At 42.0% G+C, this 19,767-nt stretch overlaps 1 protein-coding gene across 8 annotated transcripts in view; it reads left to right on the top strand.

The window, feature by feature from the left end:
• The window catches only part of LOC110980156 (MYCBP-associated protein-like), a 287,473-nt gene extending 268,616 nt beyond the window's left edge, over nt 1-18,857 (top strand). For 7 of the 8 annotated variants that reach the window (XM_087139862.1, XM_087139860.1, XM_087139861.1 and 4 more), the window contains 2 exons: nt 5,967-6,158; nt 16,964-18,857. In XM_087139862.1, the coding sequence (XP_086995988.1) occupies nt 5,967-6,158; nt 16,964-17,083 (312 nt within the window). In that variant the 3' untranslated portion in view covers nt 17,084-18,857. The other variant, XM_087139864.1, reaches the window with a different exon arrangement.
• The last annotated feature ends 910 nt before the right edge of the window (nt 18,858-19,767 follow it).

The raw sequence follows: 19,767 nt of genomic DNA, 5'->3' as shown, positions 1-19,767 counted from the left end.
GCTCCTTTAAGTTCATGTCACGTGATTTGCGCTTAAACTGAACAATTTTTATGAAATATCACTTCATATTCGGACTCTTAGGCATATTTCAAATAAAATAACACAGCGTGAAGTACCCGATTTCTCTTTCGTTCTTATAGTAATCTTGCGCCGAAGTTAAAGACTACTTTTTCACTTGTGTTAAGTAGAAAAACGTGTACAAAACCTATGGGGAAAAATTAAATATTCAAAAATGAATATAAAATAAGGTGATGATGTCATCATGACATCATTTCTTTCCAATAAATCTTGCATCAGGGTCTTTGTTGGCTATCACTTTGGGAATGATCAAACACTGCAAAGTTACAAAAATTGTGGCTCGAAAACGTGTACAAAGTCAATGGGCTAGAAACACGTGTGCAGGAAAACTGCTCCTTTAATTTCATGTCATGTGATTTTTGTCTAAACTGGAAAAAAATTATGAAATATTATTTCATATTTGCACACTTGGGTATATTTGCGATTGAACGGAAGGGAAAATTTAGTCTGATTTCTTTTTCGTTCTGGTAGTAATTCTCGGTCAAAGTTGAAGACTGCTCAAGCATTATGCTGGACAATGTGTGTACAAACTTTATGTTGTGCAACAACGCCATCCATGGTTCAATATAGGACAGTTTGTTGAAAATTGAAAGCCCAGGCAGGTGTAACCGTAATTCTGCAATAGCGCCCTCATATTCTGATGTAGGACAGTCCGAAAACTGTGTGCAATCTGTGTACAAAATCTATTTAATTCTTAAAAAATCAATAATAAAAAAATACTTAAGATATCACTGTGAATTTCTTCTAGGACCGTCCTTGGATGATGGTTCAAAGGTCTGCCAAGTTTGAAGTAGATCAGATTTAGTAAATTGCCAAAGTCGACTGGTAGAAGGAATTGAGTTGAAGAGAAAAAAAAAAAAATCAGAAATCAATACCTGTTTCGGCAAAGTTGCGGAAACAGCTAATTAGTAGAATGATAATTTGTTTGCAAAAAAAATTCGCTATGAGAATGATTAAAAAGCGGGAAAATAATCCCTAAAAATGTTGTCACAGCAGAGCAAGTAAAGTTTAAATTTCATGTATGTGCTTTGTGACTCTGTGACTCGGGGAACTCTGTTAATTAACTCAAAATCAAATTTTGCAACTCAAATTTGTATTTATTCTTAGAGGTTTGAGTTATCAGATGGAAACGGCAACCAACGAAAACATGACTGTGCCTCCTGCATGTGACATACGTGGCCTGGCCGCAGCTTTTGTGACTAATTTTATCCTTCGAAATTTGTCATATAAGCTGCAGAGACATTTTTCAGCATGAGAATCATTATATGAGCTGCAGTTTATATTCGGAAAATTACAGTATGCACCCAATATGAAGGCAGTCAGATAGAAAAAAAAAGTGCTTGAATCTTAGACATTAGAAAAATGCACACAAACCTATGCATAAAACCTGCACCTTTAAATTCATGTCACAGAATTTGTATTTGAATAAAACTTTTTAACAAAATATTATTTGATATTTTCAGTCTTTGGGTATATTTGTAATAGAACAAAAGTATGCCAAACAATGCATGTAGCCACTGTTTGGCATGCACATGCACTGTTTTTTGTTCGTCCACTATGAACACAGGGTGACGATTCCCGTTCCCTCTGTAAGTTTTATTTCTTAATGCATGAGTACCCATGTTGGGGATAGTAATATAATGAATTTGTAATGATGTGATTTATAATCTACATTCAGAATTCCTCCAAGTGGAAATGAACCATAATAAATAATTTATTGCCTTTTTCGATACCGCGGTATCCATGAAAAAATACTGCGGTATTTACTAATACCGCGGTATTCGTTGCAGAAGGCAATGATGTCATCAAAAAGCAGCGGCAATGCTGGCATTCAAAGGCAAACCACAAACAACACTAGGGGCCAGCAGAAAGGGTTTTGAATGCCACAAAACCCCCTAAACTTAATAACAATTATAATTTATCTCTCCATTTGATGTCCAATAAAAATTGTTTATGTGAGAGAATTTTTTTAAAAAGGGACGGTGTTTTAAATACGATATGTTGATCCGCGATTCCTATATCTGTGTGGTCACTCGTACATGTTTTATTCCTCCATGCTCGTACGGTGTCAAAATTTGCACATGTGCTGCAGTCAAGTTGGTACTCGCTAAAACAGTGCGTTTCAATTTTAATGATTACGTGTAAGTCACCAGTGGCTGCTCCTTTTAGCTGCGCCCTAACACTGCGCATGTGCAATGGTAAGGTGGCTTTCAGAAAACTCTGCGACGCGGCAGTCGACTCTCATTACGAAATCGGTTGTAACAAAATTCCGATTACAACAAGCACAAATCTGTGGTCCCGGTGAAAACTTGCATATTTCTATAGGGAGGAAATATGTTACAGCAAAATAGCATTGTACAAAGTTCCTGGTACAACGAAAGGTTTTCGTGACTCCGTTGCCTGAAAAACCATTCTTGACGACCCATTCATAAAGCGTTTGCGAATCGGGGTGTTGAAAACACGTGTGCGGTGCACCACACTGGTCCCCGCCTGGCCGAACCGTTGCCAAAGAAGGCATGATGGAAATGCGGCAAGCAGTCAAAGAACAGGTTCTGCCAAAAAAGGGTCGTACGTTCCACTACATCGAATGCAGCTCTATAGTTGCAAGTCGAAAAACACTGCCGTCACAAATTTTTCTGCAGGTTCATTCACAAAAAATGATCTCATGTCTATGTTTGTGTTTTCTGTGTTCATGAATTCAATTTGAAGTTGTAATGCTTGCACTTAAGGGAGCGTGCTTCCACAAAATTTCCAGTCGTGCAACACAAGGCTATCGCACACACGCTTACAACTCGATATACAGACATCGTTTGCCAGTTTCCTGTCGTCATGACATGCATAGTGCACGATTAAAAAATCCATGATATTTTACATTCATTACACAAACGCCAAAATAAAAATTCCTATCCCATTTCCGCCCCAAATAAGTTTGCATGACTATTCTTGTATCTCAAGAGTCCAACTAATCGCCCAACACTGAATTATTCATATTGCTGCAAAGAGATCTAGTGTGCCTGCCAATGAGACTGTGCGCTTTCATGACGTACAGTTGGCAAGACACAGCTATCCAATTGCAGTACTCGTTCATGACATATTTCTTCTTCAGCGACCATCTCGAGCGCGGGCGACCGCGCCGCATTGGGCGAGTGATCTCGGACTACCAATCAATCGTGTCATGCAGCTTGTGTCAAAAATCAAAAGAGACGGAAAAATTATACAAAAAATGTCTCTCTGTGACACAATTTGTGTTGGAAACACTACTTATATGGATGGGGGCTTTAGTTGATGAGCCTTCACATTCTTGCATGTACATCCAGGCCTACATGTGCATGCAGGTTAGTTACTGTTGGCTCTGTTGTCATCCATGGCGATCGAAAGTCTTTTAAAAATCCCTGGATCAATGCTTTCACATGTATTTGCTTTTTTAAATTTCACATGCACATTAAACATGTTGTCCTATGACAGTGAAGTATATTATTCTAAACACATCACAAGGTATTTGATTAATCATAACTGAGAGATCTTTTGATCAACCACGTTGTCCTAATTTTATGTTACGGAAAAACTGAAATACAAGCAGTGACAAGTGAGGAATCAGGTTTTGGCTTCTCTTTTCGTGTGGTTGGAACGAATGTGAGAACAATAAAAAAAAGTAATACAAGAATCACTGCCCACAAGCTATTCCAAAACCACAAACTTGATGACGGCGATAGGGAAACAAAACCTTTTGACAGGCAGGTTGATGGCTGCATGCTGAAGTATCACGTTATGTCTTATCTCTTCACCAAAAGAGACAATACAAACGTGATGCTGAATGACTGAAACCACAAAGTATGCAGTCACTGTTGTGGATATAATTGTCTGCTTTCATCTTATGAGGGTTGTGGGAACATTCTGAACAAATTAGCCAGAATACCGCAGTGTTGAAATTCAATACCGAATAAGTCGGTATTCCAGTATTCATGGATTGTTAGTCGATATTGTTCAGTATAAAAAACAAAACCGTGGTATTTGGTAATACCGAAATACCGCCCAAGTCAATCTTCCACAACTTGCTGTTTGCACCAAGAGTAATCTTAAGTCTTCATTTGTTCTTGTGTACGTAATATCATTTGACTCTTACTTCCAGTTGAAACTGGTTCAAACCGGAAGTGCTTTATAATTTAAAATCGATAATAGATATGAACCTACTTTTGACGGTGTCAGTCTTGGACACAAATTTTGTTCCTCAAAATGTACAGATGACATCATGCAACACTGGAGTGCCCTCTGGAGACAGGTTGAAATAATTTAAAAATCTATTTTGAATAGATGTCTCTGCCGAAGTTTGCTGGAATTGCTTGAACACTTGAAGAAACAATGACCTTTATTGTCTACAACATATGTGCAAATATTTGGGCTGATGATGTTATCAGACCAGAAGTTATAATGAAAAGACCTTAAATTCATTAAAAATCACTAAACAAAAAATCTATTCAAGCTACAGTTTAAAGTTGCCCATAGAAAGCGAGAATAAATATCTGCATCTATTGTCTAAAGTGCTTGGATCATTGTGTTGTTCATACATGCTGCGCACAGCTAATGTAAAACTTGACATCTGCGGGAAATACTGGCAACCCGACCCTTAGGGGTAAGAGCCGTAATGGTAAGAGCCACATGCGCCGTACGCGCAAAGGTATAATGGAGCCAAGCTGTTTCAGGGCCTGGCAACATTCCAACCATGTGGCATGGCAAGCCTCTGAGCATGCCCTGGCAGATTCATCGCACTGATAGGAGTCAGTGTGTAGTGTGTAACTGCTGTTTCGCTACAAGTAGGATAGCAAGCCCACAGACCTGAATTTGATTCTGGCCCATTGCGTGTCAGTGAAAGCTTTGTATCTTCTTCATTCATATAAGGTGTGTGTTAAATTTTGAACTGCAGACTTAATGACAGCTGTTCGATCCCCAGACATTCCAACTTGATTTTCTCAAACAGAAAGAGTTCTCCAAAATAGCTTTGTGCTTGTCCCATGACAAGCACAACATTTGTCTCATTTTTTTGGGGGGGGAGGGTTAGTTCTTTTTACCCATAGACATAACACGGTGTCATTGTACACATGACTTTTGCCCCTTCCCTGGGCCCAATCCCATTCAAACCTGGCAAATACTTTGACTACCATCTAAAGATGTGCGCCATATCATGACTACCTGATTTATTGTAGAATTTTGAATATTTATTTTTCCCCTATGTTTTGTACATATTTTTCAAACAGGAGAGGTCGGCACTTCTATCTTTCTGACTGACTATATATATTAGGTTCACACTATTAGCCCACCAGCTACAGACAGTCCAAAAAGAAAATTGTCACAATGACGTCATTTGGTGTCACGTGACATGGCATTAAAAGTGCAAACTTAAACCCACATATCTTCTCAGGTATATGTCCCATTGGGTTGAAACTTTGCAGATGGCTAGAAAGGGAGGTATGAGACAAAAGTTGATATCATCTGTTGATGATGTCATCAAGTGACAGGTCACGTAATATTAAAGGTGTACTCTTCAAAACACTGTATTTCATGAAGTACATGTCCGATTTGGTTGAAATTCTGACAGATGGCTAGAAAGGGAAGTGCTTCAGATGAAAATTAACATCATGAGATGATGTCTTCATCATGTGACAGGTCAAGTGACTAGTCATGTGACATTAAATATTTGTACGGTATCGTCTTTGTGCACTTGTTATTAAATCTTGTAAGTGGTTTGTCAAGATGTTTGTCACTGGTTTCAGATAAATTAAACCAAGGCCGAAGCAGCTGTGTTTGTCCACAAACACATTTCTAGTTTTTTATGTATAAAGTTCTATTGTTCATTGTTTGCATTTGAATTATATTCTGTGCTTCATGTTCAGGAAAAAGACAGACCAAAAAGCAAAGGTGGTAAAACCAAGAGTCGCACAGCAACAAGTCCACCAGCTGCTCGTGAACAGAAAAAAGGAGCTGAAAAGAAAAACCTAAACACACCCGTACGTAGTCTAACACCACCATTAGAGACAGATGATCCACTTGTTAATGCTAAATACAGGAACAAAATGTATATCCAGGTAAGTATTCATTTTCGTTTCATTTCAGATATTGCCTGAAATGGGAATCAGGCCTCAACCTTAAAGGGCCTATGAAATGTGTTTTTTATTTGCTTGAATAGAACATGTGTTTTTAAAGGATTTCCTGTCAGTAAAAGTTATCACCTTAATGATTAAGTATGAGCAAAAACATTATGAAGAGAAGCACCTCAGAACCCACATGGCCAGCGGCACTGCACTAACACTGTGTCTCTGTACCAGTGCAGTTAGTGCAAAATATTTTGAGATCGCCAAAAGTTTGCAACAATACTAGTCAAATTTGTGGAGAATGCCAACCAGGTGCATTGCTGCAGGTTGTGGCAACACAAGTAAAGATTGCACAAGTAAGCACAATTTCCCGAAAGACGGGAAATATTGAAAAATTTGGACGGCGAAAGTCACGGGCAAAATGGACAGGGCTATCACTGAGCTCCAAGCTATGCAGCGACCACTTCAAGCCTCAGTGTTTCGAGCCAATTGCAACCCTGCAAGAATCGTTCGGGAAAAATCAAAAGATTGTTCAAACCAGAACCCACAAAACGATATTTCTCAATTGTGAGAAATCCAAGAAAATTACAGAGAAACAAAAATGGAAAAGAGTCAGATTAATCATCTAGCAGTACGCGATGCAGCCATGACATGCATGCGCGCCACATCATAAATTTGCTGATTGTGGTGCATGTGGAGACGTACATGGTACAAACGACAAAGCTGTACATGTACTATTTGTGGGTCTGAAACCTGCGTCAAACAGCGCTGCCATTTGTCGCAATTAAAACATGAATTTTAAGGGGTAACTTGAAAAACAGCAATTAGCCATAGTAAAAGGAACTTTATTCCATTTTTTCATCATTTGTAATGTGACTGACATAGTAAAGCATAATTTAAAGCAGAAAACGGCAGTTAGTCCAGGAAGGTCCACATGTGCCCTTTAAGCTCTTTTTCTTTTTTGACTAGCCTGCTTTGGCAAGTGAACTTGTTTTCACTAGCCCGCATGAATTTTCTGGACATTGGAGGGAATTTCAGGCCATTCATGGTAAAAGATAGCAATACATAACCACACATACTCATAAGAGATATATTCTTTTGCCTGGTGCAACTGTAACCTGGGAAAATAACACAGTGCGACCGAATGGGGAAAATTTGCAAACCTCGACAAAAAGAATAAAGTAATAATAATAATGATGATCGGTAAGAAGTTAGGTCGCAGGATATTCACGAGAAAAGACAAAGGGAAACAAGGAGAGATTCAACTTAAGTCCAAAAAATCAAACAGTATTTTATTGTAGACGCCAAGAGAGGTTGCACAAAGAGGAAGTAGTGAAATTCAGTCAGTCTATAGAACCCAAAAAAAACTAATAGAAGAAATTCCTTGAATGATGAACCAAAAAAAAAATAAATATACACACAAATGGATAAACCAGACCTTAAACCAAGACTTTTAAACAAGACTATTTGAACCTTAAACAACACTTGTAATTATGTCACAAATTTGAACCAACACTTGAGCAAGACTTTCAGCGAACCAATGCCTTTAAACATGACCTGTAATGACCCAGTGGTTAACCAACACAGCACCCAGTAAATAGATGCAAATATTATAGTACTCAAGCTTAAGAAACCTGCAAAATACAACAGAGGAAGCAAAAGTAAAGTAAGATTATTATATAAGCAAAATCCGGTAAAAGCAGGAGTTATTAATCACTGAAGAAGTGCAATCCCGAAACTTACAACTCGTCCTGAACAAAACAGTAAAGCTAAGTGCTTTGCATTTAGAAAACTTTACAGGTCACTACACTACACCACATGCATTGGACAATAGCACAACACATGATGCATGGCTATGGTACAAGTCACTGGGCTGAGATAAACAGTCCAGCCTGGGCTTAATAACTTGTGCAAACATAAGGGCTAAACTCGTCCAAGTCAACTAGTCAGGATGTACACAGTGAGCAAGGTAATATAGACTTAATACACATTCATGTTCTGTACACATGTACTTAAGGTAAAGCAGAGCAGAGCAAAGTGAGCTTAGAACAAGTTTACTTCAGTTCTGGATAATGACTCATAACCCCAGAAAGGAAGAGGCAGGCCATGCCACATGGCTAAGAAAATGGCCTCCAACACTGCACACTGTACATATACACTGTAAGGAATTAAATAAGACTAACTTCGAGTTGCCAAAATACCACTACATCTCTAGACTAAAGTTAAAATAATCTTTACTTCGGTGGAAAAGTCATCACTGAAATGGAAAATGCACTTTAATACTGTGGTTGGTGAACTCTTCCAAGGAACAACTCTGCTTTAGAATTTCACAGGGTTCACCAAGATGTACAATTTACCATTTACAATTACAAAAGCAGTGCCAAGAAAAGCAGCAGAAAACCATGGGCTAATCATTTATGTTTCACAATAAAGTTGTGGTGATCAAGCTCAAGCATTTTAAAACAAGACCTAGTACTTAAGCTGTACAACGAAAGTCTATACAAAGAAAGTTTTCAACACTACCCCTCAAGATAAGTGACATGGCCAAAAAAACGCAGATTACAATACAATAAGTTCTAAGAATATAAAATCAACGCTAACTTACCAAGCTCTCGACAGACCAAATCTTCAGGCAGCTAGATGTAAATTTGCTATATGAAAGGAAAGTCCCTGAGAACAAGCTGTTCTCCCTCCCGCTGCTGGTCTGAGCCCATGCTCCTGCACAAATTATGTCTAAAAGCTACAGTGTTTGTTCTAAAGATTATTAGTACAAGGGGAAACACTCTTTTGAAAGTCAGGGCAAGTAAGAAAGGAAAAGACTGTTATCTGGCGAGGAACCACCCCTATAACCAGTGGTCGTTTCTGTACACACTAATTTTTTAGTCCCCATTTAATACACTACCGCAAGCCTTTGCACCTACCTCTGGACATTGTTTAGTAAATCTAACTGACTGGCTTTTTTTTTTTTTTTCAACTTTATCGATAACCGTTACTGTGGACTCATACTGTAAATTTTAAAACTTAAAAGGGGAGGATTCAAACTGTTATAAACAACATATGTTCAAGCAAAATTCCTAACTTTTATAACCCTTGTATAATTCATCTTTACAACAAAGAGAAAATGGGCAGGTGTTTCTTTACTAGCCTGTCTGGCAAATTAAAGAATGCATGCTATGAGCCGCAGCAGTTTATACTAGGATTTGTATGCCGGTCTAGTGCTAAGGCGGAGGCCTGGGGAATAACAGAAGTAACGGTCCTTTTATTAGTGTGGACATTCTTTTGTGTTTGAAAGTTAAACACTTGAGAAAAAGTCAACTTCTGAACAGGTTTTGATTTTATATTTTGTTACGATTTTTGTTGAATTTAATGTTTCAGTTGAAATTATAGATTTTCTGGGCTTAGTTTAACAATATTTTTCTTCCAATTTATATACACTATATACTCGAGTTTGTCCAAGGTAAATTTCATGTACCATCAAAAAATTTTCCATTCAATTTCAAAGTTTCATGACTCTATTTAAACAAGTTTCATGACTCTATTTAAACACAATTTTAAAATAACATTTTTCACAACTGACGTACTCTTCTATAAGCTTCTGCTGGATGGCAACATTTAGGGATCAAATTTAATTTGTATCAGTCACTTCAGATATTTTGCCAAGTCACTACATGGTGAGATTAAGCATTTTCGTGCATCCTTGAGAACAGTGCAGAAGATAGCAGATTAACAAGGGAAAAAATTAAGACCCCTAAATAATGTTCTTCTAATTTTGAACAAAATGAAAACAGTGAAAACATAGATAACAATTTGTAAACAAAATTACTTTGATGACCCTTGTTTGCAGTTCACAAAAATCCTTAGATGACCGTTATATTCCTTGCCATTTATTTTTGTGTGCACCTGGAATCAGTCTTGAATGTTTTCAAGAAAAGTAATTTTTTAAAGACATTTTTGATTTGCAAGGTTGGAAATACAGAATGCTGAGTTATCTGACCATTTTGCCACCTGCAGCTTGTCACAGTAAAGTTGAACGATATTGAATAAACATGTTAAAATTGTGTGGCACAAGACAATTTTACTTTCCAAACGACAAAAATGCTCTTTGCTGAACACGTGTGTTCACTTTTTTAATATCAGTGAGCAACCATTGAAATAGTGTGACACAAGACAAAATTAAACATTGCTAGTGTAGAAAATGGATTCCATCAGAGGATTTTGGATATTCAGGTTCATGCACTGAGTCTCCTGCATTCACATACCCCTGCCCAGCCTTCATATGGAAATTTCCCAAGTGCCCATTACAATTCGCTGTAAAGACTTGATTATGTATTCTGCCCCTTGACCCTCCACAATGCATTGCGGTCTTGCCGCCATCTTCGTCCTTTTCTCAGCGCCTTTAATTCACGGACGTGTCTTTATGGCATTTTCAGAGTTTCGAGTTCCGTAACTTTTCGCGTTTGTGAATTGGCTTCATTCCTGAGTACGAATAGAGAGTGTTTTCTGTACCATTGGTAAGAGTGCTTTTCTTTGTATTTCATACTTTTGTCGTTCCTTTCTGCCACTTTTTCTGTGCATTATCTACAGGTTTGGGTGTGACCTACCATTGGACTGTGTTGTGCACAGTGTATGGCCGTTGATCAGGGCTAGCGGGCAGCCCTTTGTTCTCAATGTGGTGCATGCGTTCAAACAATAACGGCCCAATGAGGGATGGGTCTGGTCGTGGAGCGGGGCTTGGCGGGCTGCCCGGTTCCTGTGTGGTGCGGTTTGCATTATCCAAGATTAACGGCCTTGACGAGGAGTGACCCAGTGGGCAGGGGGTGAGCAGGCAGAGGCCACAACATACCCCGGACCCTCATCTACATTGATCGGGAAGAGTGAGCAGCCGCCGTAACACTGCCCTTGATCACTGGTGACTACTCTGGGTGCCTACCGGTCGGGCTTTGCTAACGTTACCCTTGATCATCGTTAACCAGAGCCTAACAGGCTGTCTCTTCTCTATGGTACGGATACTGTGAGTGTCGCTACCGGCCACATCTCCGAGCAACCCCACCAACCGATGGCCCAGTGGGGCGACGGGTCGCCGTCTGTCCTGGGTCCCTCACCAGCTACTGCTCACCGGGTGACGTCCGCTCGGGAACCGAGCCAGTCAATCCCCTCCAAGCAGACAACAGGTTCCACAGCTGGCTCGCAAGGGTCCACTGCCTCAACTGCGGGCTACCATGCGCAACAACACGGCACCTAGCCTCATGCTACATCGGACGATGCTAGCCCTTTTGGACTGCTTCACCGCTGGGGCTTTCGTCCACCACACTCCATCCGCGGTTCTATTATGACCTCTGCTCTGCTGATGGACTCCAGACATGAGGCCGCCGATCCCGACATGGGACGTTCCTTCCTGGGTGCGGCCGACCACTTGGGGGATCCCCGCCCGGCTGCATCTCCATCGGTCCCAGCTTCCGGCTCCCCCTGCTTCGGTAAAGACTCAGAAGCGCAAGGCCAAAATGTCTTCTTCGGCTTCTTCCTCATCCAAGGCTTAAGAAGAAATGCCACTCCGATCTGGATCCGCCCCCATGGATGGCGACCCTTCAGTCCCTCTCGAAGGCCTTCACTTCTCTTGCCCGCAACATAGATTCCAAGTCCCACCTGGCAGCAACGGAGCCTGACCACTGTTCTCCAGCCCGACCAGTTTTTCTAGCGGGATCTGGCACTGCACTTGGGGCAAGTAAACTTACTCCTTTCCCCCAGTGTCCATGCTCTGAAGTCCTCTGGCGGTCTCCCTACGAACGGTGCCTGCAGGCGGGGGTGGTGTATTCATCGGTATAGCTCACCAGTCTACACACCTTGCCTCCTGGACCAGCTACAACGACCGCCACACACACCATGAACTCAGACGAACTTCATAGCGGTTCACTTAGCCGTGTCTTGGAAGTTACAATGCCTCAGGCCGACGTCCCATTGTTCCCGGGGGCGGCCCATTCAGAGGAGCCACCTAACTATGCGGGCTCTCCGCCGACCACTTTTCAGGCTACAGAACTGCATTGTTGTCGTGGTTCTCGAACACCACTCATCGCTGCGGCTTCTGCCTACCAGCTAGGACTATCCGACCAGGGTGCTTTCGTCACAGCTCCTTGGCTCAGCCCGCTTCGTCCTGTATTCCAGACATACTGCTGACGCCCCGGATTCCGCGGCCGGAAGCCAATCACCGCACGTAAGAAGCATAAACAGTTCTGCGGGGTCCAGATGCAATAAATCATGCTCTGCACCTAGGCAAGATATTTTTTCATCGGGCTTGATTATGGTGGTCCGCTCTCTCGGAGACGCTGCCCACTTTAGCCAGCCGCCTTGAGTCAATCTCTACTCCCCAGGCGACTGTCCCGGATCTGAATGTTGTTTGTGAGGATCCCCTTCCGGATCCCCACCCAGATTTCTAGCCAGCTCTGCTTCGGAGTTCGCATCCAGTTTCATCTCCAGCTTTACATCTGGCTCTGTCGGTCTGTCTAATACACGACGGCGCCCATTCATTTTATATACATGTATATTTGAATTGATATTGTGCTTAATAAATTCATTCAATGATAATAATTCAACTTATCCGGGCTCTACTTACGACTCACATCTAGCTCCACCCCATGAACATGCTACGCCTGGTTGCGTCTCCTTTCTATATCAGGTACAGCTGGTGACGTTTCTCATTCATGCCTATGCCTTTGCCTTGATCTGTCCAGTTTAGGGAAATACAGACATGCGGGAACTACATGTACGCTCTCCCGCACTGCCTTACGTCATTTGCTCGGCCCCTGGTGAATGTGAGTCTGGGTCACGCATACTAAACCCTGACCGCGGCTCGAACAATTGCTCATAGCGTACCGCTACACTAGACATCAGACCGCCTGCTAGCACAGAGACTCCCGTAGCGGGGGCCAGCTAAGCTCCACCATTGGTTGCTCCATCATTGTGTGGAGCTTTCCCGGTGAATAAAACACAATATGATCAGCGTACCGTGTGTGCTTTATTCTGACCATCAGTCCTCTTTTCATAATTCCTGCAGTGGATGTAATCGCCCTACCCACAGACCTATCGAGCCTCCCCAATATCTGAAACTTTGTCATCGGAGCCACTCAGGCATGTAAAATCAACCGCGATCTCCAGATGGGCTCCCCTCCATCTATGACCGGTGATCACCCCATTCAATTCAGTACCCACGTCTCAAGCGTCCTAATGCAATGAACTAACATGTACATCGTCTTGAAATCTGCACTCTCTTTTCATCTTTTAATTTCCAACTCTCTATACATGTATACTGTATTCTTTTGATCGGCCTGGCCATGCTCACATTGCTTTCCGGACACGGGTTCTTCTGTAGTGGGCGTGTCCAAAGTGTGAATACTGTGACTGCTATGAGGTCGGACAAAAGTCTGCCTACTGTCTGTGTACAATTATACTTATGGTTGGTTTCCAGTCCATACTCGCTCTGGCAGGTTTTCCCCAGGTACTCCGGTTTCCTCCTGCCTCTAAAACTGGACCTTCTTCCTAAACCCATAATGTGATGCTAATTAGTAAAGTGTATGAATAAACGTACAGTTATTGACAACTTTATTTATGGGTTTGCCATCATAGCTGTGCTCCGCGTAATCGAAACGAAAGGCGGAACTGACAAACTTTTGTGAACCTCACCATTTAGCTGCTCGCGCTCTCTGATGCAGCGAGTAAATGGAAAGGTTATGAGGCTGAAATATATCTAGGATATTTGGATAATTAAGTCATGGAGCGATCTTGCATCTTCCGGCGCTCCCTTTCAATTTTTTGCAATGCATGTGGAATAACCTTAATTTACCATGCATGTAATGATATGGCCCATAGTCTTCCCACTTAACGATAAGAATGGCCACTCCGAACATACATGTAGTAAGACGTAACAGGGCTTATTACATGTTTTCTTTCTTATAAATGAATATTTCAGCGTTGTTTTTAAATAACTGACGACCCTCCTTACGCAATGAGCTCTGGTGATGGACCATCCTTTCGTACCTCTAGGTCCGGATGTAACTGTGACAATGGACATGTTGCTATTCGGATGGGGAGCCCCTCTTCCTGCACTCCATGTCTCCGGGGTCTGGGGCTCTGCCTATTGGGACAAACATATCAATGTGTTGGAACTTCAAGCGATGTTCAACGCTATTCGCCATTTTCGAGAACACCGAGTAGGTCATCCCGTTCAAGTCTGTAGCAACAACTCTACGGCAGTGGCATACATCAATCATCATGGCGGCACTCGCTCCTCCTAACCCTGCGCCCTTGCGTGGCAGCTCTTCATGTGGACAAACGATCAAGGCATCACCCTCCAAGCCGTCCACATAGCAGAAACCAGCAACGACATGGCAGACGCACTCTCTTGGGGTGCCGTCAGACCGACGGAGTGGACCTCATCCGAACGTGGTCAGCCAGATCTTCGCGGATATCGAACGTCCTCACATCGATCTCTTCGCATCTGCCGATGACACCCTACAGATCGACTGGTCGGGTCTTCTTGGCGTACGCCTTTCCTCCAATCTCCCTCATCCTGCGGGTCCTGTCCAAGAACGGGAGCCATGTGGAATCCTCCTTGTTGCCCCGTTCTGGCCTCACCAACCATGGTTTCCCCGACTGACAAGACTCCAGGTACAGCGACCGTTAATCCTTTCGGTCAGAGAGGACATCCTCTGTCAGCCCAGATCAGGGATCCTTCCTTTGACGTGTTCGACATTGTCCATCGATCCTTTAGAGTGTCAGGCCTTTCTGCAGACAGTGCTTCCATGGCGGACCCAGGTCGACAACCGTCCACTCGCAAAATTTACAACAGCCGACTACAACATTTTACTAGATGGTGCAGCGATGACGATGCTTCTCCGATCGAAGCTCCTATGAGTCCCGTCACAGATTTCCTCATGTACCTGTTTTACTCGGGCCTCCAGGTTGCCACCATTTGCAATTTCTGGTCGGCCTTGGCGGCTGTACACTTAGGCTTTAGTGATGGAACGACCGTCTCTGACAACGCTGCTATCCACCTTCTTTAAGGAATTTTTATCGAGTGCCTCCATGTTAGACGGCTCGTCTTATCCTGGGATCTCGGGAACATTCTAGGTGTTCTTGCTGGTCCCTCCATCAAAGTGTTAGCTGACACCTGACCTCCATCTCAGCATCAACCTGGCGTTCCTCCTGGCGGTCATCTCATCAAGACGGGGTAGCGAGCTACATGCCCTATCAACTGCCGATGGCCATGTCCGCTTGGAGCCTCACGGATTTGTCTCATCCCATCCGTATGGTTTCTCACTCAAAACCAGACACCTACCTTCCGATGATTTTGGCAAGAAATGGTGCCTGGTTTGGACTCTCAAGTGGTGCCTTGCCGGGAATCTGATTCTCAGCTTTTCATTACCAAGACGAAACCCTTCCACTCAGCGTCTAAGGACACTATCATCCGATGGACGGTCTCGGCTATTATTTTCGCTAATCAGGACTGGCTGGCTGGCTCAGCATGATGAGATGACTAGGGCTTATGTCAGAGCTCATGATGTTTGGGCTGTCTCTACATCCTGTTCATACTTTGGGGGGTTGCCTTAGCTGAAATCTGCCAGGCGGCTTGTTGGAAATCTCCCTCCACCTTCACCGAATGCTACCTGAAGGATGCCCTGGAGAGAGAAAGGCTCATGGCAGAGAGACCCTGTGCTCGGTAGTTCAGGCAACATTCAGCGCCGCTCTGGGCCAGACGGCTGATAGCTAGCCTTAATAGGGTCACTGGGTGAGCGTCCGCTCTTGCGGAACCCGCCTTATGTTTCATACTCCTTTCGCCGATCGACCTCCAGGGTATGGTGCCACTCTGCGTATGTAGGCTGGACAGGGGTATGCGAACGCAGGAGACTCCTTCCCCACGTGGAGTGGGTCGGTTCTCCTAGTGACACTTAGCCCCACCCAGCTGCTCCCGCCTGTCCTTACCCACTTTGGCTCCGGTGATTTTACCACTTTGAAAAGAAGGATTGACATAGTGGCGGGACCGCAATGCTTTTTGGAGGGTCAAGGGGCAGAATACATAATCAAGTTTTTTTGGCGATTGTAATGGGCACTTGGGAAACTTGCATATGTAGGATGGGCAGGGGTAAGTATCACTAGGAGACCCGACCCACTCCATGTGGGGAAGGAAACTACATGTATAGCCAGGAAAAACTATACAATGTGCAACTCCATTGCAAAACGTGCTTTTAAATTGTTTGTCTTTCAACTGGGGAATAGCTCCCCAGTCATATCTTGTGATGGGAGCATGACTTTATGGATCAGTCTATTAACAGCTGACGCCTAATGGTCTCTCAACTGCCCCCCCCCACACCAAACCACATGAATATTAGTGCCACTGAGGTAATAGTGTTTATTCTTTAGCCTTAGCTGTGTTCCCATTGGAATTTTTTGGTAGAACTACCATTGCTGGGCAGAAGCATTACAAAATAAAGTCCAGTATCGCAATCACCAACAAATTAACGTCCCTTTTGATAAATGCATGTAGTTCATTCATTCATCATGATCAGAAATAGTCCTAAAAGATTACTGCAAAGGTGCGCTAGTACTATTGGAACTCCAATTAAGCCAGTGGGGAAAGCCCGCACTGTAAAACATCTGAAAAGGCGCAGACCTAGACTTATCTAAGCATACCCATCAACTAGATATAGTCACACAAACGGGGACCCTGCATTTGAAACCAGAGGAGCTTCCCCTGACCTGCAACATGAATTATTGAATCTCTTGTTTCCATTGCTTTGATGTTTTACTAGGTTTATGATTTGTTGTCAACAACTATCAGCAACATGACAGAGCTTTTCGAAGGTATTCAACAGAAGGAAGGACAGCAGATGGTAGAAAATACCCGCTATCGTTATGTTCAAGCTGTGTAGACCTTTGATAGTCATTGTTCATGTGGCTGTTGAACAGGGCAACAAAAGAGTTGGATTCAATGACATTTCCTGGTGCATGATATGCACCGTACGAGCATAAATGCAAAAATCTAACAAGTAACAGTTTCATGGTTACCAAAATGTTATTTTGAGTAATTCTGTAAAGTTGTAACAGTGGTTTTAGCTTGCTTAGTGTTTTTAACAATTTCACTGAAAAGGAAGTATAAGCATTCTACAGAATTGTTGTCTATGATTAAATTAGAATGTGTATCACAGTACAAGTTAGAGTTCAAATACTGGTAGTTTATGTTAACTGTTCTTTACTACAAATCTATTCCAAGACCTCAACCAACCTTTTACTTCAGAAGAAAGAGAAAGGAAGTTTGTTGTGCTGTGTTAATTTTTTTAATGAGTTGGTGCAGATTTAGAAGTATTTTTCTTTCTGGGTTGGCAATTTTTCTTGCATCTTACATTCCACATTTCTTGCTTAACTCTCATGCTCAAATTCATCTTCTCGTAAGCCTGTGTGATGTTCTTACTTACATTGTGTTGAACTGTCTTTTATCTTCTCATAATGAATCAAAAATGCCATGGGCGTAAATCCCAAGGGGGACGGGGTATACATTCCACTACCACCTTTGACCAGGCAAGGGTGGCTATTGAATCACCCCCCCACACACACACACACAAGTGTGTATTTGCCTGCAACCGGGGACCCCCTATTGTTCCTCTTTTGTTTGTACTCTAACTTTTTTAGAAGACCACCCATATGTTTTGTACACGGTTGTCAATCGGGGACCCTCTGTCAATCGGGGACCTTATTGTCCTCTATTTTTCAAGATCCCCAATTTAATGCAGAAACAGACTCACACACACCCAAGTGTGTATTTGCCTGCAACCGGGGACCCCCTATTGTTCCTCTTTTGTTTGTACTCTAACTTTTTTAGGAAACCACCCATATGTTTTGGACACAGTTGTCAATCGGGAACCCTCTGTCAGTCGGGGACCTTATTGTCCAATTGTTCAGGGTCCCCAGTTGAATGCAGAAACAAACTCACCCACACCCTTTTTCCTGGTGAGAAAAAAATAAGATGGAATGTGAAGAATTCCCAACCATTAAAATGTACTCAATGGTTTCTCAAAAAGGAAGAACAGTTTTAAAAAGCCATAAATATGCCGTTCTAATGTAACTTGTACGAATGTTATACATATTTCAGTTGTTCGTCTATCTTGAAAATTGGCCCTTAGATAGTTTCATGTGGTGTCAGCAAAGTAATTCCATGTACATGTATACATATAAATTATGTTTACATTATACATAGAATGACTTGGTAATGCTTTGTGGTTTCCAAGATACGAGTATGAATACTTCCTTAGAAGAAATTAATTTAGTTATGAAAGCAAGTGCTTTATACTTTTCAAAACAGTTTAGGTTGCCAGCTGTTAAAGGCTCACAATTCAAGCCTTTCTTTTCCTTTGAACTATGCTTTTAAATACTTATGCACAGTGTTCAAATTGTGGAAACAAAAGTAGTTAGTCGAGTCTGAGGGCTTTGTACAGATTTCTTGGTTCTTTATGTCGCCTGTATACAACTCTGGATTTCTGTGGACAAAGTGCAAGAAGCCACCTATTTTCACATTAAGTGTAGTTTTCAGTGCTGTACATGTATATTGTTGCTTGTCACTTCTCTGCATAATATAACATTTGCACGTTCCTGTTTCTGACATCTTCTGTCCAGTGTTAAATTGTATTTAATAAAAAAGGAGTCACTCAAGTCTGTGAGCTGTGTCTAAATTTCTTTATTATTTATATTGTCTGTATCTGCGCAGAACTATAAGCAGGTAGTATGGAACTCTTGATTTCTGTGTAAAAGTGCAAAACAGCCACCTATTTTCACATTAAATGCAATTTTTCAGTGCTGTATCTTGCTTGGACACTTCTCCGTATCTGTATGTTCAGTATGTTGTTTTAGTCAACTGCTTGCATGACCGCATACGCAGATTACCAATACATATACATTATTTCCTAGTCTGTTACTTCCATTCGCTAAAATTTTCGATCGCCAGCAGTGCACCCTCACTCACTTGACTCCTGTGAAGGCGGCCACCATGTTCTTTAGGACGTGTTTAGGTCCGGCTCCGAAAATTTTCAGAGTTTTCCTCCGTTACTTGTGTTTTCGGTGTCATTTCTCGATCACCTTGTCTGTTCATTCTCGGTCTCGTGAACGTTAAAACGGTACCTTTTCCCCTGTATTTATGTATATTTTTTCTTTCAGTCTTGTGCAGGTTGGCAGACTGGTTTTATATCCAGCTAGTTTTCGTATCTCCTTTCAAGACTTCGCCTTGTGGCTTTGCTTGTTTTCTTGTATATATTTCTTGATATCAGAATAAAATTGAGTTCATTTGTCAAATTTATTTTGCATGTTCTAGTTCTTGTCTGTATATACCTTAATTAGCTTCGCCCCAGCTGTGGCCATATGGTACATATTTGTTAATTGTTTATTACAATATCTTGAGAGCGGTTGTCTCGTTATTCTTGGTTTTGTTTCGCTTCTCGTTTTCAGCTTGTATTTTGTTGGAAATTTGAGAGTTGTTTCTTTGGTATTGCTTCTCTCTTTTGTGCAGTAGATTTAAGCTCTATAGAGAGATTTTGAGAGTTTGCTCTTCATCCCGCTCCGAGTAGTT

This window comes from Acanthaster planci, linkage group LG08, assembly GCF_054643075.1.
Source record: "Acanthaster planci isolate LZ-2023a linkage group LG08, COTS_SCS, whole genome shotgun sequence".
NCBI classification, from domain to species: domain Eukaryota; kingdom Metazoa; phylum Echinodermata; class Asteroidea; order Valvatida; family Acanthasteridae; genus Acanthaster; species Acanthaster planci.
Note: the sequence above shows the minus strand (reverse complement) of the source record. Positions and strands in the feature narration are given on the sequence as shown.